This window comes from Carettochelys insculpta, chromosome 30, assembly GCF_033958435.1.
Source record: "Carettochelys insculpta isolate YL-2023 chromosome 30, ASM3395843v1, whole genome shotgun sequence".
Taxonomy (NCBI): domain Eukaryota; kingdom Metazoa; phylum Chordata; order Testudines; family Carettochelyidae; genus Carettochelys; species Carettochelys insculpta.
In genome coordinates, this window is record NC_134166.1 from 1,378,278 (window position 1) to 1,403,226 (window position 24,949).

The window sequence follows — 24,949 nt, forward strand, 5'->3', positions numbered from 1 at the left end:
GGGATGCCAGGTACAGGTTTTGGCTGGGAGGTGCTTACCATAGGCTGCTCCTGGCCAACGGCCCAGCAGGATCCTCAGACAGGCTCCCTGGCTGCAGCATGTGTCTTTCTGTGCAGTGCACCCCTTAAAGAGAAGGGGGCAGTGGGTCTCCACGTGCAGCCTGCACATGCCCACAGACACTGCCCCTGCAGCTCCTATTGGCTGATTTCTGGCCAATGGGGGCTGCAAAGATTGTGCTGGGGACAGGGGCAGTGCACCAGGACCTCCCTGCCCTCAAGGGGCGTGCCACAAAGACACACACAGTGGCCCCAGCAACCAGCTGAGTGGTGTGTGGGGCCATGACCAACAGGGAGCCTGCTCAAGGGTCCTGCTGGGCTGTGGCAGACCGGATCCAAATATTTGGCAGGCTGGATCTGACCCACGGGCCATATTTTGCCCACCCCGAGATATAAACCAACAAGGAATAACAGAACCCACCAGTTACATAAGACTTATGCTGCCCCTGCCCATCCCAGTGCAGACACTCACAAATCATTCTTGCAATTTTTGTATTCAATAAAACTTACCCCATGCCCTGGGCAGAAAATCTTCCCCCCCGCCTTCCAGAGCCACCTGTAAGACACACACACACACACACCAGTGTAGTCCTGCCTCAAACAGAGAGGCTCACAGCTTTGCATGTGTCGCTAGGAAGTCAGAGTTTAACGTTATGTGGAATTTCAGGTGCCCGGCATATATGACAACACCCAGCATCTTCCTGCTCTGACAAGATTTCAGACTGCTCCTTCACATGTATGCAAATTACATGTCAGCGGTATAATAGGAAAGGCAGAAATCTGCAGCTCACCAAGGCTATGTCTGTACTCACACAACAGCCACCTATCAAAGAGGTAATTATTAACTAAGCCTGGGGAGGGTGCAAGAACTAGTTAATGGCTCTCAGGAGCTTACCAGGTACAAAGCAACATGTAGATGCCAAACATTAACACAAGAAGAGAGATGAAAAATATTTACTGCCTGTGATTTCTATTCACCACCTCAGAACCCCACTTTGTAAAAAGAGCTTTTTTAAGTCAAGGGGCAATAGCTACCCTGACCCCACCAGCAAACCCCTCCTCCCTCCTTTGTGTACCTCTGCCTCGTCCACGCCCCCGTCTCCCTCGCTCCGTGCCTCGACCTGAGGATCCTCCACTCTTTCCACCATCCAGCCCGTTCTCCTGGCCCCGAACTGAAAGAAAGAGGAGGACACAAGGACAACTTCTAACCTTGTTCTGGGCTCCAGGAAGGAGAACCGGCAGCACCCGAAGTGGGGCAGTTGACACATGGGGAAACAGGCACACAGCTAGACGCCACAGCACCATGTTTTGCTCCTGTTATTGCCATTTGGCAGCTATGGGGTGAATCCATCACGCATGGACTCGGATGCCAAAAGGCCAGGGCATCAGCTGGGACTCTGCACACGCGCAATATTTTATAGTAATTTTTCTAGACTTATGAGCTTTTATGCTAAAGTGAGCACAACGCTTTAAGTGCCTGCCATGTACCATGATAGTTACAGGTGCTATTAAAGGGCAGGCTCATACACTCTCTTCCACGGCTGCTGCCTCGGCCTCGTCTCAGGGGCCCGCCACGTCGCCGGCTGTAATCCCGATCCCTGTCCCGGTTCTCTTTGCCTTCTTCGCTGGGTTCTGTCTGCCCACTGTCCTTCTGCCCCGAGACACCTTTCTTCTTCCCAACCATTTCCCAGGAATGCTGAAGTTTAGCAGAGGGAGAAAAATTCATCATTTGATCAATACTGGATGCAGCTATATGTATAATTTAACATCCTGAGAAGAATATAACAAGAGAAGACAGAAAACAACTCCAATAAAACCCAACAGACACTCATCCAAAGCTTCACATCGCAGCCACTTCGACTTCCTCTCCAACATAGGAGCTGACCAGCTCCTGGCTGACTTACAGCCAGTTTTATAGGGCAGAGGAATGCATCACCCTGCAGGGGTTTGGTTTCAGCCCATCTCAGAGGCCAGTCAATGGCTTGAGCTGCGCTGGTTCTTATAATAGTGGAACTGTGGAAAGAACCACTCTCTCTCTGTAGTCATGTCACATGTGCAACAATCTAACTGGTCTCACTCAGAACCCTCCAGTCCAGCCCACCAGACAGGGTGATTACTTGTCTTCCTTTAAGGGACAGGAAATGAGTCCTGAATAGCAACAGAAACCTTTTTCAAGGTCCAGCAATGGCTCAGTTTATTACACAGGGCTCTCAGGCCCAGATTTGCACTAGACCACTCCTGCCAGAGAAGACAAAGCGTGGCTAGAAAAACACTTATCGCAACCGTTTGTAACTTAACTTTTTAGGCCTTACAAGGAGAGAAGAACTGCCTCTTTTCTGGCAAGACGACCCTAAAAGGTGTTGCTTGCTTAGCTCCTCCCACCCATATTTGTCCACAGAACGTAACACCTGCAATGCAGGAACATCCCAGGGTGCCTGCTCTTCCCCTCATCATCAGGCATCTCTGCTCTGCTCTGGTTCCAGGGAGAAGAGCACTGAGAAAGACGTCAAAACCCTCACAAACAGGAAAGTTCAAGTCCTCCTGAGTGGAATTATAAACCAACCCACCACCACCTCATCGCCAACACCCATGGCAGTTTTCATTTCACGTCAGGATGAAGAGAGTTCCACAGTCATACTGAACCAACGCAGTCCACTGTTAGCACACTTAACAGGAGTCACATATCACAGACAAACACCTGAAAACATGCTTTGCTTACTAATGAAGAGCTGACCTCAGACAGCAACACACAGACAGAGTGGCAAAAAAGCTTTTAGCACAAACTGTCCTCAAACTACAGTGACCGACTCGGAAGGAAGTCAGGGTAATATTTACTTTGTACAGCACAAGTATTTTAAAGAAATCAGAACTACTATCCAGTTCGATCCAATGTTACTCTGGTAAACAAGTGCCTTAAGGCATCTTTGAGACTTTTACAGTAAACTCTTCCACATCTGGCATTCTATCATCCAGCACTCTCAAATAACTGGCATTTTAACCATAAGCAAATGTTAGTTACATTTTCCATAAGTACAGTATAGTAAAAGTAAATAAATATAGGTACAGGAAATACAGTAAATTTACAGTGTACAATACTACTGTTGTTGGTAAATCAAGTACTCTTCATACATTTTTGTTCTTTCTTAATATCTTGCTTTTCTTATGTTTCTCTGTTATGCATGGCTAGGTATAACTCTCTATTAACCAGAATATTTGGCTATCCAGCAACATCTCGGTCCTGGGGCTGCCGGATATGAAAGAGTTTACTGTAGTACCAATGGTGCAACACCCTAACAAACTGTTCAGCAGAAGGTGAACTCTGACCAGAAGCAGCTCAGAAAGCTGCACCTATTACAGTGGAGATGCAGACTGCTGCAGGTGGCAACCTGCAAGCTCCCTACGTCACTGAAGACTAAAGAAGAAGTGTCTGGCACTGGAAGGGTTTTACTTTGCCAAAGCTGGTCCCACCTTTGCAAAAATCACTCCACTGACCATGTCTAACACAGCACATGCTGAGTGCTGAAGCTGCCCAGCTAAAGGTAACTTGCAACATTTATCTTCATGAGCAATTTGTTCACTTAGGAAATTAAGCTGCTAGGGTTTTAATGGTAGGTCAGTTTTATGACTGGAACCCCGGCCAGGTTTCTGAAAGAAAAACAGAATCACAACTGAGATTTCCCTCAATCCAATGAGCTCCTCTTTAAAAGGGGTGCATAGTGAAGCCACAGCAGGTTTTTGCATGCTTTGGAGTGTAGTTCAGTGAAGGCAGGGAAGCAGCACAGTGCTCAGTATGTAACTGAGCGTGGGGGAAATTCACTGGTTGGAAGAAGAAAGGTTATGCAGGACACAGATGGCAAGGACAGAGTTCGGTAATTAGAGCATCTTCCTTTTTACTTGTAACTAAAAAAACCCAGATAATGCACCACACTAAAGTGAGTCTCAAACCCAGCAGAGTTCACAACTTTGGTTAACATCCGCTTTTCAATACCAGCAGTGCCCCCACTGTACCCAGATAGGCAAAAATCTGACCCTGAGCTGTGGTTTGGAAGGGCCTGACAGCTTTGCAGACATCCACTGACAGCGAACTCATAAGCCGTACAGAACTGTATGGCCGTGTCTACACGTGCCCCAAACTTTGAAATGGCCACACAAATGGCCATTTCGAAGTTTACTAATGAAGCGCTGAAATGCATATTCAGCGCTTCGTTAGCATGCGGGCGGCCGCGGCGCTTGGAAATTGATGCGCCTCGCCGCCGCGCGGCGCATCCAGACAGGGCTCCTTTTCGAAAGGACCCCGCCTACTTCGAAGTCCCCTTATTGAATAAGGGCACTTCGAAGTAGACGGGGTCCTTTCGAAAAGGAGCCCCGTCAATTTTGAAGCACTGCTGCTGCCGGCATGCTAATGAAGCACTGAATATGCATTTCAGCGCGTCATTAGTAAACTTCGAAATGGCCATTTGCGTGGCCATTTCAAAGTTTGGGGCACGTGTAGACGTAGCCTATATGGGTCATGGCCACTCTGCGGCACTACCCAGGAAGCTTCCCTTAGGCAGATGTCCACCAAGAGAGTCATTCTGAGGACTAAGTACGAGTGAATGTGGGCACTCACATGTACCAGCGAGTTAGGTATAACCGGCAGGACACAGTGCACCTAGCTGCGCTGGCCCCTGGCATGCCACAGAGTAAGGGCACCCCGTGCAATAGCAAACGTGTCAGCCGAGAGGGAGGCCTGCGCCAAGATCCGGGTAAAAATCCAGCACCGAAGATGTTAAAGTTCAGGAGGCACAGAAACGGAGGTTTACTGGGCTATTCACTTGCTCCCTCTCAGCCTGCCAGGTGTCTGTACCATTGAACACGCACACAGCAGAGGCTGCCAAACCAGCCAGGAGTTGGCTCCCTGGTAAAGACATGCTGCACTCAACTATCAGGGCCTTCTGACTCACCCTGTACAGCCAGCCCTCAACAACAGAGATGTACAATACGTTTGCCACTCATCCTGTGGCAAACAGGACGCCATATTGTGGCGAATACAGCTCTCAAACTACACGCAGCCCTTGGAGCCTTTAAATGCCGCTCCCCCCCAAGAGTCGCACGTGGGGAGTGCCATCTGCCCAGCCCTTGCATGTGCCCCACCACTTGGCGAGAGAAGCTTGCGGCAGCTCCAGCACTGAATGAGGACGGGGGGGCTGGGGAGTGTGCCTGGCGCAGGGGGGCATTCACTGGGGGGAGAATGTGGCAACTACGGAAAGATGACCACCACAAGTGTGGCAATCTTCGCATTCCTACTGGACACTGCTGCTTTACAAGCTAACCCATCCTGTGCACTCTTCATACACAAGCAGTTGTTTTACCTGTGTGACACTGGCTCCAACCAGGCTTCACAGAACTACCTTTTTGCTAATCAAAGCTGAAGGAGCCAGTCCTACCGTATCTGGATTCCCCTCCAGCAGCACATTGATGGCTCTGTTGACATCCCCATTGCAGTCGTGCAGAGCAATCACACATTCATCTTGGTTCTTGCCCGTGATATCAATCAGCTGTGGGGAAGAAGACAACACAATCAGCTCATTCCAAATCCAAACAGGACTGACACCTCCTCAGAGCTCAGAAATGCCTTGGGCTGGAGAGGAGAGAAAGCTTACAACTGCGGAAGAGAAGAGCTACCAAGAAGTGTTTGTGCATGGATGTCCCTCGCTGGCCCTCAATTTAACTGCGTCCCAAATGTAGACTAGGTGGCCAGAGACACAGGAGTGAGAGTAATCCCATGTCTCAGAAATCCTACAGTTCCCTCTCACCCGTCAATGTGGAGTCAGAGCCTTGAAAAGCCCAAAGGGACTCCCAGGGTTGGCCAGCAGCCTTCACAATAAAGGGGTGAGAGGGCTGCAGAGCACTGACAGGCTGATATCAGCACCACCTCACAAGTTCACGTGTAGGACACAAATGCTTTCGTGTACACCTACAACAAATGCAGCTTACTGTCACAAAAGCAGCTCTTCCAACGTCTGCCCCCCTGCAGAGCTCTAACATGGGAAGATGACAAACCTGGAGGTCAGGCCGCCACCCGGCCTGGCAAAAGGATCTCAGTTAGCTGCCCCAAGGCCTGCTCTCCCTCAGCATCCCATCACTAGCATGACAGCCTGTGCCTGTCCAGGCTTATTTCCGAGCTGGTGGAGGACAAGTTCAACACAGATGGCACTTCAGCTCCTTCAAACAGAGCTCTTTATTCCCAGGCCAGCCAGAAACACTGTTCTCCCTGTGTTCCCCACACTCACTTGTTTCACCTTCTCCTCAAAGTCAGCATCGTTGTGGTCCGAAATCATCTGTGCAAGTCGAATCTGTTCTGCAGTGGCCTAGAGAGATTGCAGGCAATCACAAAGGAGGATTAGAGCACTTACAGCTTCTGGGAGAACACCAGTAAGGAGTGGGGAAAAGACAGGCACATGGTGGGCAGCCTCAAAGTGGAGACAAAGATGAGAGAGATGCAGGTGGCAAAGAGAATAGTATGCTATCAAATGGTGTTTCTGGGCCACGTCAGCCAACAATCTCACAATAAACTACCGTCCCAGGACAGATCCCTCCATGTAGGCAGAAACAGGAATCTCAAAGCATAGGGCAGGAGGCGATCAGGAAAAAACAGAGATATTTCAGCTCTGGCTCTGACCTGGAGACACTAATGCAGTGATCACACTGCCAAAGCACCCCTGGTTAGCCTGTCCACCTACCTCTAACAGCAGCACTCTTCTGCACAGAGGAAACTGTTCTAGAAGATATGCTGAGCAATGGCTCTCAGCTGGGGATCTGCACCCCGCTAGGAGTTTGTCAGCTAGTTTCAGCGGGCCACAGAGCCCCACAGCCGAAGCACCAGGATGAAACTCGCAGAACTGCAGGGAGGCCTGAGCCCCAGCACCCCAGTGGGGCTAAAGCCAGGACTGGCACTGCAGGGCTGAAGCTCCAACTGCTGGCATTTCCAAAGGTCCAAAGCCCTGAGCCCTAATGTCCCCACAGGGCAGAAGCCCTGAGGTCCTTCCCAGAGCCAGTCCTGAATCCCCCATCTTCTAAAGTGGGAGCCCTGAGCCCTTCCACCTTGCAGCTAAACTCCCACCCCTTCCTGTTGGCTAAAGCAGGGCCCTCTCCATCTCCCAGTTGAAGCCCAGAGTCCCACAGGGTTAAAGTCTCAAAGCCCCCTACACACAACAGGTGGCTGAAACCAGGAGCCCTGAGTGTGTTCCCCCGCCCCCCCCCAGCCCTGTAGTTTTTAAAATATGTTGTGGCTCAAAAAGAAAAACGTTAACTACTCCTGTGTTAGCCAAGCCCAGTTATTAGTCAACTGCTTGGAGCAGCTGAGTGTGCCAGGTCTCCACCTCCAAGCCAGTTGGTCTCCATAGATACCTCCTTACCTGTGGTCGCTGCTTGTGCTGTGTCTGGCTCTGTGTCTGTGTCTGCTCCCAGTTCCCCCGGGCTCGGTTAGTGCCCACCGATGTCATCATTTACAGTATATACAAATAACAGTATTTACAAGGTAGAACTCTGGAAAGGCAGGGTGGGTGCAAGAGATGAGAGAACAGATGTTAGAAACTGAAAACAAAAGGCAGCAGCACAATTCCGAGTACTTAGTGGGGGGGACACCAACAACAAGGTCATATGCTGCAAAACCAATCCATTGCTAGGGATTTATCATTAAAAGGCAACCCCCTTTTTCTTATTTACTGAAGCAACATCGGACACATACAATTCCACACCTTCACTGACATATCCCGGGAGGTTCCCACATATGGGATTGCCTTCCCTTCCCTTCCCTCCTGCCCATGCTGCCTTCTGCTAAGTTTTAAGAGCAGAAATTCTTCTCTCCCTTGGGGGGAGGGGAGGGAGAGGCAGTCTTTTTACATGCCACTGCTGAAATGCAAGAGTCTGAGGAATATGAATTAGCAAACACCACCGATCATTCCATCCCTACGGCTTAGTGGCACCTCAAAGCTCCCTCTCAGCAACACTTCATAAGGGCACAAAACTCCAAGACCATCAACTGAATTTCTGTTATTGCTGCTTGCAGCCTCTGCTCCTCACAAGCTCACTCGCTCATCCCAGAGAAAGGTACAGAAGTTATTCTTCAAGGCAAGGTGTTTCCAATACTGAAAATGGATTTGTGGATTTAGTTGGCTTGTATGAAATAAACAGAGCTCTCACCTTCAAACACAAACCCATCTTATTTGGGCTGTGACCCTAGTCTAGGAATATTCATTTTTTAATCTATAGTTCAACATTCCAGGGAGAAAAGTTCCATAAACATTATCTGAGGGATTCCAAAACCCTTCAAAAACGCCACACAGGATTCAATCACTTCATCCAGGAGTGCCATCGGGCACAGCAACTAGTGAGACACTCAAAGCAATGGCATACAATCATTTCAGGATTTCCTGTCCAGACATATTTCAGTTCAACAGGGAATATATCACATGCCAATGAAACTGAAAATCCTTCCATCCCCAGTGAAAGACAAATCCAGCAGGGACAGTAACACCTAGAATAATCCCACCATACCTTAAGAGCACCAAAGAATAAAGAATGACAGGTACAGTCAAAAACACCCAACAGGACTTTATTTATGAGCCTCTGAACTAAGTAACTGAACTTATTCCTTTACCCTGGGGGTAACGAGGCTCGACCTCCAGAGCAACAGGCTCCTCACTAGCAGCCTGTTGGACATCCCTAGCCCAAGAAAGAACCAACACAGACAGCTATTTGACTAGGAAACCTGAGCAAGAAGTTCGAGGGATCAGTGTCTTATTTGAAGCTTTATTCACAGGGATCATTTTTGGATCATGAAATGGAAACTAGTGTGCTGGGGACAGGTAGGAGCGAGTGAAAAGCATTAGCAGCGTGAGGCAGCACTAACAGATGGGAAATCCAACTCTTCTAAGACTGTTAGTTGAACATTCAACTAGATTTTTTCCCCAGAACACAAAGCAGAGGCCTCTGAAGTTAGCTCTGTACTACGTTTGTAAAGCTGCACAACTATCTGGCTGCTCCAGTGAGACGGACTTTACCAGCTTTTGCTATTCACTTGAAGGTACGCGTCTTTTGCAACATCCCACAAAAGGTCCCGAAGTCCACCTCCTTGGGGTAGGCACATATTGCAACTAAACTAATTAACACAGGTTTTTTTTCCCCAGAACGTTCTGAAACTTCCAATCTTTCCCAGTTAATTTAACAATAAAACTTGGTGTTACATGTTGGGCAAGTTGGCAAAAAACTAAGTGCCAGATAATGTTGCAAACACAAATCACTCAGCACAGCAGAATTTGAGCTCAAACTGATGCCCTCTGACAAATCACCACCCTGCCTCACTTTTCCGTCCCACAACGGGATAACGTGCATTACCACAGCACTTAGGAGTACCCACCATCCTGCATGCTGTACAAAAAACACATCAAGAAGATAATCTCTGCTCCCTCTCTGGGGTTCATCACTCAGTAAGAACATTTGGGGATAGAGCCAATAAAGAGAACTTTTCTCCTCCTTAAAGCTCTGTAGAAACTACCATCTCAGAAAGTTTAGCAATCCTCCCATACACCCTGCTGGATTCTTCCCCTAGTATTACTCTAGTCCTCATTGGTGCATGTATTCCAGTGCTAAGTACTTCACAGACAAAGTTACTCTATATAACTAATTTGGTATCAGGACTGTAGGCCAAGAAATAACACCACACATTTCATACTGCAGTAACTTAATCTGCAGTTTCAATGGGGTAGGGTTCTATTACTTTCTTAACCTAAACCTTCATGCAGTTACTAGGCACTGTTTTTAACGGCTGCCAAGTTCCAATCCTGGCACAGCAGAATTTCAGTGGTAAATTAAATAACCACTATGTATAAAGATCAGCAACCAGCTACTGATGCAAATATCAGTTCTGATCCCAGCTTCTCAATAACCTCTATGCAATGCCCCACAGACTTCAGTGAGGCTCTGTGTAGGCCCAAAGTTCCACCTACTCAGAATTCACTTCAGAATTATATGCTACTTTGTGCAGTACTTTGGAATGAAGCACTATTAAAAATGCAAAATATTAGTCCAGTAGTCTGACATCCAAAATGTTACTAGACAGAGTGACATTCTAACTGAAGTTTCAAACTGGTTTGTCTTGGTCACTCACTTCACCTGCATAGGTCTTAAATTGTAAAGCATCTTACTCTTCAAGACAGATGTAATATAAGTTAAGAGTGGGACTCCAGTTTCCTTCCAGTGTATCCCTGCTACTCTAGAATGAAAAGAGCTAGAGAAACGAAAACCATTAACAAATCAGTTTAGCATCTAAATTGCATTTCAAAAGATCATTACATTTACAGTATCAGACAAAGCCTCTCTGCCCCACAGCTATATCATAATACGACCACTACCTCAAGGAGCCTCTAAGTTAATTTAGAGCATGAGCTTTCGTGAGTTAACTCACTTCTTCAGATTTCAGTTAACTCACGAAAGCTCATGCTCTAAACTTTTCTGTTAGTCTATAAAGTGCCACAGGACCCTTCATTGCTGCTACAGATCCAGACTAACACGGCCACCCCTCTGATACTCTGCAGATACCCTTCACTTTCTATACTTACCACCACTTTTCATGTCACAAGTGGAAAAGCTGTCTGTCTTTGCAGACTAATAAGTATTTTGGGATCATCAGAAAAATGAAGGAGACGACATATAAGGCTAATAATAATCTGTACATTCCACCAGAAATCCTGATTCAGTTGCATTTTGCAGAGACACGATATCTAAGTCAAATGCACAACCTGAAGGAGAGGATCTGGCTTGTATTCCAAGCTTTGTCTGATTTTGTGGTGACCTCAGGCAGGTCACAGCATGACTCAGCCTCAGTTTCCCTATCTGTTAGAAGGGATCCATATTTTTGCACTCCCTACATGATGCTTAATTAACATTTGCAAAAGGCTCTGAGGTCTCAGATAAAAGGATTCCAGAAGAGCTAAGTATTCAGAATGATTATTCTGCACTGCTGGAGAGCACCTGCACTATAAAAAACCTAGCACAGACAGACAGTCTGAGGGTTATGCCACATCTCACTAAGCAGCACATACATTCCTGTTACAGGTAAAATAATTCATGAGTATGGAGAATACAAAAACCTGTGAAGTGTTTTGAGATAAAACTATTGAAATTTGAATGTAGTATTAGCAGCCATTATATTACCAGGAAGCTCAGAATAGATTGTTTCAAAGGTTACAAAAGCTTAATACAATGAGATTCTGAATCAATGTGGATACCAACCAAAGCAAACGATCTTCAGAATATATAGCAAACTACAAGTACTAAATATTTCAAGTTGCTGCAGGATCCTTTGATGATATTGGCAATTACTGCTCTGCCCAAACTAAGTTCAGCCTGAAATGCTAAGGGGATGTTGTATTTATTACACAATAGATGCACCACACTACAAAAGTACATAACCTGGATCATTTCTTCAACCCAGGCTGTTCTAGGCCACAGATGTGTTAGTCCTAAGTACTTATGATGTGCATGCAGTTACCATTCACTTAAGCCTTTTGGAGCTCACCTGAACGAAGGGTACTACATGCAAGCATCTGTACAAGCTATCAGAAATGCCTCTAAAACAACATGGTACATGGAATGCCTCTGAAATAAAGCCACCATTGTTTTATCCATCTACCAGCAGAACAATGGACCAGCCCTTACGGTAAAGGGAGCACTGTACAAGGCTGGGATGAGAAATGCAGAACAGAGTAGCATGGAAGCTCCCAGTAGCCTGCACAGGCCTCAGTCTGTTCGGGAGGGCAGGGCAGATCCAACAGCAAAGAACCAGAAGAGTTTCAGGCCCTTAGGGCCAACAGCAACAGCAGAGAAGTGGTAGGCTCTCACCCCACCGCAGGGCTCGGCGGCCAGCAGCGCTGGCTCTGAGAGCTACCCCCAGAGGGGAAAGGGATCAGCCAGCAGGACTGAACGGCCACCGTGAGGAGCGAGGCGCGCTGCTGCCCCCAGGACTAGACCCAGGCAGGCGGCAGGTGCAAACAGCACGGCCGGGGGACTGCTCGAAGCCAGGGGAGCTCCATCCACGCCAAGGCGGGAGGGGAGCAGCCGGCGGGGCCAGACGGCTGCACAGCCATTGTGTGGGGCAGGGGCGCCGGGTCCCGGCCGGGGGCGCCCATCCGGCGGGGAGATCAGGCAGGCCGCGGCCGGAACCAACCGCCCCGAGCGGGCAGCTGGCGGGGGCGGCTGGCTTAGAGCCGGCAGGGAAGGAGGAGAGCTCGGCCGCGGCGCCGCTTCCGCCCTCATGGCCGCGGCCGCCATTCCCCGCCCCCATCAAGCCAGAGTCCCCCGGCCCCAGGGCGGGCCCGGCCCGCTGCCCCTCCCCGGCCCCGGCCGCGCACACTACGCGAGCCCCTGGCTTCAGCCGGGCCCGCTAGGCCGCGAACCCGACCGTAAACAAATCCCGCCGCACGGCGCCCGCATCCGGGCCGGGAGCGGACCGGGGCCGCCGCTCTCGGAGCGGGGGAGCCCGCCGCCCGCTGCCGCGCCCGCGCCAGAGGAGGCCCCCGCGCGGGCCAGGATTTAAAGGGGCCGCGCGCGACTACCGGGGCCGCCGCGCCTCCGCGTTGCCAACTTTACCTGAGTCTCCACCACACTGACAACTACCCAGCGGTGCCCGCCCCATCACGTGACCCGGGAGGAGGCGGGGCCTTGCCGGCCTCAGCCCGCTCCCGGCACGTGATCCCGGCAGGCGTTCTCTTCCCCCTCGCGCTCTCCCGTCACGTGACTGCGCCTCGCGCTTCTCCTTGGCTCGCCTGCCGTCACGTGGGGCCTGGCAGTTGGCCGGCGCGCCCATCCCGCCTCTCCTTCCCGCCCGCTCACGTCACGTGACGGTGGCGCACTGCGGCCTCAGCGGTCGCCATGTTGTTGTGGGGCCCCGGGCTGGGCCGGGGATGGCGGCGCCCCACAGCAACTGGCTCTCGGGGGTCAACGTGGTGCTGGTGATGGCCTATGGCAGTCTGGTGAGCGCCCGCGGCCCCGCCCGGCTCGGCCCGGCTGGGAGAGGAGGCGGAGAAGCTGGTGCCGCGGAGCCCTGTGGCAGGGGCAGGGGCAGGGGCAGGGGCGGGGGTGTCCGGCTGGCGAGCCGCGATAGAGGGGAGCGCCCCTAGTGTGGGGGGAGGGGCGTGAATCCCCTGTGGGGCGTGGGAGAGAGCTTGTAGTGGGGGGAAGGGCGGGGCGGGGCGGGGCGGGACGTGGCGTGGATCCCCCTGTGGGGTGTGGAAGAGAGCCTGCAGTGGGGGGAGGGGTGGGGCGTGGGAGAGAGCCCGTAGTGGGGGGGTGGGCGGGGCGGAGCGGGGATCCCCCTTGGGATGTTCGTGCCTTCTAAGCCATAGAGGCAAGTGGGCTCTAAGATCTTGCCAGTATCATCTTTTCTTCCAGGTATAACCCACTTAATAATGGCTACTGTGGGCTGTGCACCAGTGGTGGGCAACCTGCAGCCTGGGGGTCACGTGCAGCCCGTCCAGGTGCTGTGTGAGGCCCAGGAGACAGTTTGGTTCCCATTGGCCATGATCAGTTTTGTCCGATCCGCTGGTTTCTGTCCATGTCATTGATTTCGTATTCAGGTTTACTAAAATGACACTCACATAAAGCAGGAGATGTGTGTGCTGAGGTGATGGCACACAACACTGACTCTGAAAGCCGTGTGTGTCCTCCCCATCGAATCAAAGCGTTGCTCCAGTTCACTTGGTGCACCCCACCAATTCTTGGGTATCGAAGCGCACTTAACAAAACTGCCCTATCTTGGGAGGCCATCTTGGTTATGGCAGTCTTGCAGCTCTCTGAGACAAAGGAAGGCTACTCATGCGTCCCACTCACTAGGCTAGGTTGCCCTTTGCTGCTGTACACTCAGGCTTCAGGTCTGCTGCTTTGAAATCAAACCCCTTGGTTTCTCCCTGGTGAACACTTCTGGGAATCAGCAGCACTCCCCAGTGTTCTCTGACAGCCCAGAGTCTTGTTACAAAGTAGCTGCACAAATTATCTGTTAGTGAGGGTATTGGAAGCTAAAGGCTGCAATCATTACATATGGGGGAGACCAGATCCCCATTGCACTGGTGGCAGGTACTTTGTCCTCCCGGGTAAGTATTTTGGCTCTGCTGGGTTCAAAAGCATTTTTTTTCCTGTGTGCTTAACTAGGTGTTTGTGCTGCTGTTCATCTTTGTGAAAAGACAGATCATGCGATTTGCCATGAAGTCCCGCCGGGGGCCCCATGTCCCAGTTGGACAACACGCCCCCAAGGTATGTTGGTGGGATTTGTTAGTGGGGAGTGGGTTTAATTTTGGGCAATCTCTTTGTTTATTTAGAAAAGGCCTTTTGTTCTTTAGCGTTTTTGTTTTCATATGTTGCAGACATTTCCCAGGCTAAACAGGGATAGGTGTTTTTAGATGGGAAACAGTCAGGGAATGCCCAGGTACTGCAGGAAATGGTTTTGGCACATTTTGCCTATGATTCATTGCCAAACCCAGGACTTCAGGCAGATGTTAAGGAATGCCCTGCTGGAGAATACAAGCTTTTTGATGAATGTTAAAATCAATGTTCTCATTAAAGACTGTGTGATGATGCACTTTGTAGGAATCAGAATGTTAGCCGGGGTGCCCTGGTTAAAGGAAAACTCAGCTAGCATGTCTACATTGTGCGTGCCACCACAGCGTAGCTATGACACTGTAGTTATGCTGATGTAGGGTTGGAGAACAGCATCTTCTGCCGTGACTGACAGGGTTTTTCCATTGTGATAGGAACTCCACCTGTTCTGTGACAACTGGTCAATGAAAGCTTTCGTCAGTTGACCTCGTGCCTGTGCTTGGGGCTAGGTCAGCATAGCTGCTGAGCTCAAATGTGAGCTCCTCAGTTGATGCCAGGTCTGAGAGCTGTGCTTTGATTCTCTGAAGTCTCCTTGGAAGTGGGAATTTTCACTTCCCGGAGTAAATGGTTGTGTAGTGTTACTTCATATTGGCTGTGTCTACGCTAGCCAAAAACTTCGAAATGGCCATGCAAATTGGCCATTTCGAAGTTTACTAATGAAGCGCTGAAATACATATTCAGCGCTTCATTAGCATATAGGCGGCCGCGGCACTTTGAAATTGACGCGGCTCATCCAGATGGGGCTCCTTTTCGAAAGGACCCCAGCTACTTCAAAGTCCCCTTATTCCTATCTGCTCATAGTAATAAGGGGACTTCGAAGTAGACGGGAGCCTTTCGAAAAGGAGCCCTGTCTGGACAAGCTGCGCGGTGGAGAGACGCATCAATTTCGAAGTGCTGTGGCGCTGAATATGTATTTCATCTCTTCATTAGTAAACTTCAAAATGGCATTTGCATGGCAATTTCGAAGTTTTTGGCTAGTGTAGACGTAGCCATTGTTAACTTTTTGTTGCTTCCCCCATTTGGGAGTAACTGCAGCTCTGTGCTGAGGGTGGTGATCCTTGTCCACTGGGAGTTGTAGGTGCTTTGGCACCCATTGGGAAAGAGGGTATTCTGTGAACATGAAACATTATTGTTCTCTTCTTTGGACAGGACCTGAAAGAGGAGATTGACATTTGCCTGTCAAGGGTACAGGACATTAAGTATGAACCCCGACTGCTAGCTGAGGATGATGCCAGGCTCCTGCAGCTAGAGACACCAGGAAGTCAATGTAGTATCTCTTCTAAATATAAGCACCCTAACTGATTGATGACTATATGGGGGTGAAGGAGAGAGGGTAATCCAGGGGCTCCCTGCGCACCACTCCCAACCTGCACAATACAAACGTCATCCCCACTACTGCTCTTGGAATCTGGGACTCACAAAGTTACATTGCTAGCTTTTGAGTGCCTCAGGCTCTTTCCCAAGTATTAACTGTCGTGGTGCAATAGAGCTCTGAGCCCTGCCCATCCCTGTGGGGTAGGGAGCGCTCTTGCATGGTTATCATTCAGCCTGTCACCTGGATCCAAAAAGGGATCCCTAACGGTTACTCTTTTTACTCTGCCAATTGCAGCCCAGTCCTTGCCTTTCAATAGACAGAAGCAGCTTGTGGGGACCGAGGCTCCCATCTCACAACCTGAAATGAAATGTTTCCCTGCAAAATGGGGAGTAGCAAGTCGGGGACTGGTTTTCCCCTCTGCTGTAGCCCGGAGGAAGGCACCCGGAGCTTCTGGCACGTAGCTGACTGGGCCGTATGTGCTCTGACACTCCCTGCTCCATCTTTCTCACCAAGGAAAGCAGAGACCCCCAGAGAAAGAAAACCAATTGTCAGTTACCATTCATGTTGCATAATTGGATTAGAGTCCTTCTGTGATTTGCAGGGGCTAGTCTCACTGCCTGGTGGAAAGGCTCCAACAGGCTATTCTCCTGTTCATGGAGCCCCCAGTTATGCCTAGTGGTTGGTAGAAGTGTGTTTTCTTTCTCCAGACTACGTGGGCCTCAGTGTGTGTGTTGTCTTTTCCAGGTTGCTATAACTACTTGTACAGGATGAAAGCACTGGATGCTATCAGAGCTACTGGTAAGAAAGAACCTTTTGCTGGCGAGTCTGGCCAGTTAGGGGGTGGAGATCCCTCTGGAGCTAGGCCAATAGCTTTGTACTAGCACAAGGTTCTCAGCCTGGGGGTTGCCACCGTTTTCCTAAGTGGGAGGGGTTCCTAGCTGAAGAATTGGAGGAGGAGTTAGAAGAGTTGGAGGTGTCTGCTAGAGAAAACGGTTGAGAACTTCTGTGCTAGAATGTGAAAACGAGTAAGTGACACAAGTAGAAACTAATCTGATCTGGTTGGTTTGTGCTCAAGGGGAGTAAGATACACAATGAATCAGGCAGCAGTAGTCATGGGCAGTTATTTACACTCAGCTTTTCCTGTCTAACTTACCTAGAGCCACAGGCAAAGTCTCAGAAGGGAAGCCATATTAGTCTGTAACTTCACACAAATGAAGCAGTCCTGTAGTGTCATAAAGACTAACAATTTTATTACTTAGGTAGTGAGCCTTTATGGGTAAGACCCACTTCACCACAAGGAAAGTCCTTCCTCAAATACATCTCTGCTCAAAAGACATTCTTCAAATACGCCGCTGCCCAGCTTTCCAGAATGATCCCATGTGGTTGTGTGCCAGGGTGGGCGGTGTCGAGTCCAATATGAGATACCTGGGCTTGATTTTCTGACTGAGGCTGCAAAGTCTCTTTCAAATGCTCTGTTTTGGTGCACTGATTCACTAAACCATACTAGTTTCAGTCTTTCTGCCTGGAGCAAGAGCCTGGTCTCTGCTTTATGGTGCCTCCGTCAGAGGCAGAAGTGCAGAGGATGGAGTTGTTTGGATGTTTGGGGCCACTCATGGGGAAGCGACTGTCTTTGTAGTGGCTGGAGCATGTGCATCATTCTACCAGCCCGTCACTGGCATCATGTTTTGTTGTTTCAGAGATCCCATTTTATGCAGAAGGTCGACACCCGCAGTCTTTAATAGGGAAGAATTTTCATGCTTACCTGTTGGAGCTGAGAAATTCCAGCACGCCATTCAAAGGTATCCGCAAAAGCTTGATTGACACCCTCCTGGATGGCTACGATGTTGCACGCTATGGGACAGGGGTGAGTCACCCTGGATCTTCTCTTTGCAAAGTGGGGGTGGATTCCTGCAGAGTCAGGTCTTCTGCCTGGCAACGTGGTACACAATTCCCCTCCGTTCGGCCTACTGCTGTGCAGGGGAGCAAAGGGCAGTGCACACTAAGAGACCAAGATCCTTAAGCTGCTTTTCTGTTTGTGTTCAGGTCTTCGGGAAGACGGAGTATTTGAAGTACCAAGGTGCACTGACAGAGCTAGCAAACATGTAAGTTTAATTGGTCTTCAGTAAAATCCAGGCCTTGGTCTGCAGAGCAGCTCATGGATGGTGAAACTCTACAGCCGACTGTATCTGTACAGAACTGAGAGGGGGGAGGCCAAAACCACATTGACAAAACAAGTGTTCCCTTTAAGAAGGACTCCAGCCAGCAGAGTTCCTAGTTCAGTTTGCCTGCCCCGACCTGCCTTCCGAGCCTGCCCCCTGATTGGTTTAACTGTTAGATGCTTCTAATTAGGCTTCTTGGTGCCTTGTTGTTAGCACGGGAAGGGATGCTCTCTGGTCCAGATGGATTCAGTGATGTCCTCTTTTTTTTCTCCACAGCATCAAAGCTCGAGGAGGCAGCAGCCAGAGGCAGCACCAGTCAGCAGCAAAGGACCTCACACTCTCACCTGAAGTCTCCAACCCTGCCACCATCCAGGTCACCTATCTGCCTTCCAGTCAGAAGAGCAAACGTGCCAAACACTTCCTGGAGCTGAAGAGCTTCAAAGACAACTACAATACGCTGGAGAGCACCCTGTGAGCTGCTGCAGGAGCACTGCTTCTGGGATCTGCCACCAGGAGCTTTTGGCACCGGTCTGTGGCCAGGTGGACAGTCACTGGCCTTGTGGCTCACTCACTGCTGCGTGGCATTGGATTTCACAGCAAGCCCATGGAGACTTGGCCAAAGCTGTGTGCTGGCTGCAGAGCAGGGAGAGGGCCAGCAGCTGGCGTAGAGCTCATGCGTTGGGCTCTGAGGAGGTTGCAGACACAGTCCTTTTTTAGGAGCGAGTGTGTCTCAGGAGGCCCGAGCCCTGTGAACAGACTGTTAGGGCAGCGTTCACCTAGTCACAAGAGACGCTGCTTCTGCTCTGTGTTCCAGCAGCCCTCTGCACCGACCGCCATGGCACCACGCGCTCCGCCAGCCCTCTGCTGTTCCCAGCAATGGCTGGAGGGCAGAGGCCAGCTGCAGTGTCCAGCTCCCTCCCTGGAACTGCTGGTCTCCACCCTGGGTTCCATCCCCCCAGTCAGCCTGCTGTGCTTGAAATGCCCTTTTCATTTGGGGGTGGGGGAGCGCAGTTGGTACCTTGAGTCCATTTAAATCTCACGCAGCAGCAAATGGCTTAGTGTCTTGCTCTGGGGGGTGAGTGGCTGCTGCTAAGACTCCCTGCCTTGTACCTCCTAGCTGGGCAGCCAGGTGGCAACATCCCTGTTCACACCTGCTCTCACCAGCACCTCATGTGCCATTCCCCATGGACTCCCCCTGCTCCTCCAGGCCTCTAGGGCCAGGGGCTGCAGCAAGGGGCAGGGCAGCCTCTGGCAGAAGCTCCCAGGCTGGAGGCTTACAGCAGTCCCTCGGCAGGCTGCATATGCTGGCAACCAGCCTTTCTCTCTTTTTCAATGGCTGTTTAATAAAAGGCACTTCCCCGGAGGAGGATGTGCACTGCTGTTTGATGACTGCAGGGAACCCACACTTTGTTGACGCCCCACCTGTTTTAGACTTGCTCTCCGCACAGCCTGAGCCTTGGAGTGCCTGAGCCCCGAGGGGAGGTAGCTGGTGCTGCAGTTGCCTGTGCTCTGGAGGGTAAGGCCTCTGGTCCCTTCTTGATGTCACTGCAGCCTGGTGCATCCCTTGGCCAAGAACAGCTGGGAGCCTCCAAAGGCTCTGCTGCATGTGTGCTTCCCCCCAGCTACTGCTCCCCTTGCTAGGACCATGGGCCATTCCCTAGCCCAGGGCTCAGCACACTACCCTTAGGAGCTGACTGTGGGCAAGTTACACTCACAGCTGCAGGCCCCTGGGAATCTCACTGCAAGCCAGGCTCCTTTTAGCCTCCTTGCCCTGTTTTCTCCCCCCCCCCCCGGGAGAAGGGGTAGGAGCATCAGCAGTGTGCCTGCAGGGAGTGGGGTGCTGAGCTGGGGTGGAAAGGCAGAGCCTTGGCTCCTGTCCCCTTCCTAGCACCCGTGTGGAGTGGGACTGTTCCTGCCGTGGCTCCCGGGACAGCTCTTCTCTCAGGTGGGTGCAGCTGCAGTTCCCAGGCAGGCCCTGCTCTGCAGGCTTGTGAGGCTGCAGCATTAACTGCTGGGGAGAAGCACATGTGACACCTGCATGAAAAGCAGCTCTTCTGCATGGCAGGTCTGCCCCGGAGGAGGAACCGGTATTGGTCAGGGGCTGCGCTGACTTGAGGGTAACATTATACTCCCTTGGCCCAGCTGCTGTACCCTGGGAGCCCCTGTGCCCCCTGTGATGGGGTTCAGGGGTCCCCCTGCACTGCACCCCGCCCGCTGGCAGGAGAGACTCTCACTCAGCAGGCACAACAGCAGGTTTATTAGGCAACAGATGTCCAGTTTCTCACAGAAGCAACAGCATAGCAGCCAGAGACAGTCCTTCCAACCTGTCCTGGGGGGAAGACCCCGAGGGGTGCCCCTCTGGGGTGTAGCTTTCCCCCTCCTCAGGCTGGCTGCCTTCCAGCTCTCCCTTTTCCTCGCCTCTAACTGCCGCCCCCGATTCAAAACCCAGCTCAGCTCCTCCCTGCTCTTTGTTCAGGCAGAGGTGTTATCTGCCAGTTGTAGCCCCAGGGTCATCCTTAGCCACTGGGAGCTGCTGCTTGCCTCGGACATCCAGCCTGACTTACACATGCACCCCCCCCACTCCATCACACCCCCCTGCTCTGCAACCTCCCTTTTGCCAAGGGGCTGGGCAGCCCCGCTCCTGCCCCTGAGAGAAGAGTATGGGAACAGGCCTTGGAGCTGGAAACGGCTCGTAATACACTTCCATGGGCGGGGCAGGGCCAGAGGGGTGCTCAGAAGAAATTCAAGCCCCAGGTGAGAGTACACCACGCTGGCCAGCGGCGGCAGGCAATGGTCCTTGCCTCCAGCCACCCCGCAGCCAGTGCAGCGAGGGGGCGGGGAGTGCAGCCTGTATGCAAGCATGCTGGGACCAAAGGCTCTGGAGTTGGCCCCTCCGCTACAGAGGGAGGTGGCAGCTGCATGCGGTTGGTCCATGCCTGTTGGGTGCATCCTGGGTACTTTGCCAGCTGCAAATGCAGCACCTCAAGTGGGCCAACTGTGGCTGGGTCAGGGCTGTTTGCTGGCCCAGTTCCAGATTTTGACCACAGTTAGCAACTGAAAACAGCAGGAATGTTGCACTTTAAAGACATAACTGTCAGTTCTTGGAGCAGCTCCAATGCTGGGCTTTATAAACGGAGGGAGCCTTGGTCAGTGGGCAGGGAGCAGCTGGAAACAGTGGGGGGAGGTGTTGTATGGGGGGTGGGGCCTAGCACCTGTGCTCTGGGAGAAGCATTTCCTTTGTGAAAACAAAAAGCAGTCAAGTAGCACTTTAAAGACTAGCAAAATAGTTTATTAGGTGATGAGCTTCCGTGGGACAGACCCACTTCTTCAGACCAGAGCCAGACCAGAACAGACTCAATATTTAAGACACAGAGAGCCACAAACAGTAAGCAAGGAGTTGATTATCTTTTTCTGATTTGTCCTCCTTGCTTACTGTTTGTGGTTCTCTGTGTCTTAAATATTGAGTCTGTTCTGGTCTGGCTCTGGTCTGAAGAAGTGAGTCTGTCCCACGGAAGCTCATCACCTAATAAACTATTTTGCTAGTCTTTAAAGTGCTACTTGACTGCTCTTTGTTTTGATAGGGTATAGACCAGCATGGCTTCCTCTCTCTTTCCTTGTGATTGCACGCCCTGGAGCATGGGGGTCCGGGCCCTGTACCCCAACTGCAGGCAGCTGTGACTCATTCAGCAGCGGGAGCAGGAGGGTTATGAGACAACAGGGTCACAGCATAGAACAGACCTGTCATAACAGAAACTGGAAGGTGTCAGTACCACCCATCCTGGGAAGAGGGGGTCCAGTAGTCCTGGCCCCCCTTCCTCCCTCTCCAGCCAGAGGAGACTGACCAGTTCTGGTTCAAACCAGGCAGGCCCCTCTCCCCACGTTTGTCTTGTTTCCTGGGGAAGAAAGGTGTCACCTAGTTGTCTGGGTTACAGATAGCCAAGGAGGCCCATTGCCCATATGTAGAAACTGAGGCACACGTGTGGAATTACTACAGGAGAGCAGGAAACACATGCAACCGAACCAGGGGACTAAAATCCCCACAGACCCACTTTGTCACACTGCAGCAGGGAGGAGGATGTTCCCTCCCGTCTGTGAGCCCCAGTTCATGCTGGTGAATCTGGCTCCCAGCCAAAGGGCACCAGGATTTGTCCCTTCCCTTTGCATCGGGGGCATGGTTTCAGGGCAGCGGCGCCCAGGGCTGCCCCAGTTCAGGGCCGACTGCAAGAGACGAACAAATGTGTGAGGCAACGTTAACCTGTTCTGGCCCTTTAATTGAGCAGGGGACTCCTGCCGCTCCCTGGACAGGTACTGGGTGGGCACCAGTGAGCACCCAGGCCCCAGGAGGCTGAACTCTGCCTACTCCTCTTCCAGGCAACAAGGATCACCCAGCCCGAGCCTCCGGCTTTGTCTCCCGGTTCTAAAGCGCCTGCCGCTGCCATGGTGACCAGGGAGCCCAACGGTAACGGGAGGGCAGTTGCTGCCAGAGCCCAACCTGCGCCATGACAATGGCACCGGGCGGGGTACAGCCCAGCAGGCACACAAGCAGCAATGCCCCCTCGCTGCAACAGCTGCTGCAGGAGGAGGAGGTAGGGCTGGGCCAGGGCAAGTGCATGGAGCCAGGCCTGGGGGTGATGTGCAGCAGGGCAGCTCCCACACACAGGACAGGGTGGAAGGCGACTGCTCTTCGAGGCCGGGCGGGGCCTTGTTGTGTGCCCCCTTGGTGACAGGAGCCCCGGGGCTGAGTGGCTTCCACTGCATGGGGGGTCTCATCAAAGCCATAGAGGTGGAGGGAGGTTGGCATCCAGGCTCCTTCCTCATGGGCGCAAGCCCCAGTTTGCTCCCATGCTGCCCTGGGCCTGAGCAGGTACTGAAGGGGCCTGGGTTGCTGGGTGCAGACAGGCCATTGCCTGCAGTGGCAGGCAGGGGAGCACAGAGCCTGGCTGCCTGTGGCCATAAACGCTGCAGAACTTTTGAGATCAGGTCATGCAGCCCAGCATGCCAGCGAAACCTCAGGCAGGGATCAGCACCCTAGCCCCTGTGCAGGGCAGCTGTGTGCTGCTAGCCCCTGCTGGGCCGCGCCCCAGAAGTGGCTGCACAGCCGAGCAGAGATTCATCACTTTCCTGGTTCACTCCTATGGCACTGGCCAAAACACTTGTTGCCCTGCGGGGGGGGGGGTGCCAGGACCCCCCTGCCCACCCCCCTGAAACGGGAGGCACTTTGAAGCAGTGAGGGGAGGATGCCTCCCTTTGCCGTGGCCGGGCTGGAGAGCAGGGCAAGCTGAGCCAGGGCTGAACCTGCCTTTGCCTGTTTGCAGCTGGTGAAGAAGGCAGCTGCTTATGAGAAGCTGGTTAAAAGGTAAGGGGGGCCCTAGCTTTTTGCTCCAGTCATTAAAGCCACTTGTCCCTGTGGGGGAAGAGTGCCCATGTTTGGGGCAGCGGAGAGCTGGGGGGAGGGGGCTGCTGGACAAAGGGGGCTGTGGGGCAGGGGTCATGTTCTCAAAATGGGGCGCTGCCTGCGGCAGCCTCAGGACCTGGCCTCCCCCATGAGAGATCCCCCTACCCCTCCTGCACAGGGCTGGTCCAAGCCCCACTCCCCTCTGCGTCGATCAGCCTGAGCCCAGCCCCCTCTCCCCTCCACGTGTAGCGCCTGGCTCACGGGGGGCCCCTGCTTCCCCCTGCCTGTGCAGGGCTGGGCTGGTCCGGTCCAAGCCGCCTCCTGTTGCTCAGGACTGGGCTGTCCGGGAGGGGCTGGAGCACCTCTGCCCACCTGCCATGTGTGGGCAGCAGACAGTCCTGGAGCCCAGCCTCATGGGCCTGCCCCAGCGCAGAGGCCGGTTTTGTGTCCCTGGGCCCCTGCTCCTCTGAGCACAGCGAGGCCAAGAGCTCCCAGGCTGTCCTGTCCCAGTGCCGGCCTCTCCCCCCACAGCTGGGCATGGGGCAGAGTCCTCTGTCTGCAGAGGGAGCAGCAGGAGGAGCAGATGGCTGTGAAGGCCTGTCAGACCCTGCGGGCCGGCGCCGCGGAGGAGCTCGGCTTCGCCAACAAGGCGCTGCTGCGGGTAAGGCTGGGCAGAGCCTCGGGTGCTGGCCCGGGGGAACAGGGCCCTGCTCCTCCAATCAGCTTGGCCCCCATGGTGGGTGGCTGGACAGGCTCTGGCTGCTGCCACGGAGCTCTAGGCCAGGTGCCTTTCACACCCCCTTTGCACAGGGAGAAGGGGCAGATGGCACCAGGGAGATCGCCCCTTCCTGGCTGTGCCATGGCCTGCCCCGGTTTGCAACACAAGCCACTGGCCCCAGCAGGGCAGGATCAGGCTCCTCGCAGGTGAGGGAGGGGCCGCAGGGGCAGGGGTGCTCCGTTCGGGACATGGCACTACCACATCAGGGGGAAATGCCCCCGAGGTAGCACCTGAGAGAGCCCAGCAGGCTCCCCTGCTCCACCGCAGAGCCGCCCGTCCCAGCTGGGAGGGAGAGGGCCCCCAGGGCCCCAGTCCCCATGTGCTGGCTCCAGGGGGACATCAGCAGTGTCACCAGAGCTGTGGCGGGAGCAGGGGGCAAGGCTAGTGCCCCGGCTCTCCCTGCTGCTCCAGCGGTGGGGGCACTGGGCTAGTCTCCTCCCTGCTGGGCGGGGGCAGGAGCTGGTCTTCACCCAGCCCTGCAGCAGGCCCTGGGACCAGCTGGGGCCAGGGAAAGGCAGAGCAGGCCTGGTCCCTCACCCAGCTCTCGGCCTCCTTGCCAGGTGCGGCGCGCGGCCCTGTGCTACCTGCTGCACTGTGAGCACCTGCAGCACCAGCGGGAGCTGAACCACAGGGGCAAGTCCTTCTACGTGGAGAGGCTGTGAGCACCCAGCTCTGGGGAGCAGCGGCCTGGCCCCCTTGAGCCGCAACTGCCCAGGTATGCATGGGTGCCCAAAGTCGCGAGGCGCCAGCTCTGCGCCACTACAGCACTTCTCCGCCTAGCCCCAGACGCTTCCCCCCAGGACTGAGACGCCATCAAAGCCTCCCAGGACTGTT

The 24,949-nt window shown here is 52.8% G+C and overlaps 3 protein-coding genes across 18 annotated transcripts in view; 2 read left to right on the top strand and 1 right to left on the bottom strand.

Annotated features, from left to right (window-relative positions):
• Positions 1-12,782, bottom strand: part of UBAP2L (ubiquitin associated protein 2 like) — a 46,394-nt gene extending 33,612 nt beyond the window's left edge. For 3 of the 16 annotated variants that reach the window (XM_074980478.1, XM_074980483.1, XM_074980480.1), the window contains exons 1-7: positions 12,687-12,775; positions 7,454-7,583; positions 6,329-6,406; positions 5,483-5,593; positions 1,545-1,752; positions 1,133-1,228; positions 567-612 (exon numbers count right to left, since the gene is read on the bottom strand). In XM_074980478.1, coding sequence (XP_074836579.1) covers positions 567-612; positions 1,133-1,228; positions 1,545-1,752; positions 5,483-5,593; positions 6,329-6,406; positions 7,454-7,543 — 629 coding nt within the window. In that variant the 5' untranslated portion in view covers positions 7,544-7,583; positions 12,687-12,775. Of the gene's footprint in view, positions 1-566; positions 613-1,132; positions 1,229-1,544; positions 1,753-5,482; positions 5,594-6,328; positions 6,407-7,453; positions 7,584-12,686 lie in introns of all 16 variants that reach the window. The other 13 variants (XM_074980490.1, XM_074980484.1, XM_074980489.1 and 10 more) reach the window with 8 other exon arrangements.
• A 143-nt stretch (positions 12,783-12,925) lies between these two features.
• On the top strand, positions 12,926-18,552 carry LTAP1 (lipid transport auxiliary protein 1). Its single transcript, XM_074980680.1, has 7 exons — positions 12,926-13,069; positions 14,244-14,345; positions 15,618-15,735; positions 16,528-16,581; positions 17,481-17,647; positions 17,827-17,885; positions 18,219-18,552. Exons 1-7 carry the CDS (start codon positions 13,001-13,003, stop codon positions 18,415-18,417), a joined length of 768 nt encoding a protein of 255 aa, XP_074836781.1. The 5' UTR covers positions 12,926-13,000; the 3' UTR covers positions 18,418-18,552.
• A 3,895-nt stretch (positions 18,553-22,447) lies between these two features.
• CFAP141 (cilia and flagella associated protein 141) lies at positions 22,448-24,908 on the top strand. The gene is made up of 4 exons (XM_074980499.1): positions 22,448-22,528; positions 23,258-23,298; positions 23,869-23,998; positions 24,676-24,908. The coding sequence occupies exons 1-4, from the start codon at positions 22,448-22,450 to the stop codon at positions 24,775-24,777; spliced, it is 354 nt and encodes a 117-aa protein (XP_074836600.1). The 3' UTR covers positions 24,778-24,908.
• Positions 24,909-24,949: the final 41 nt, after the last annotated feature.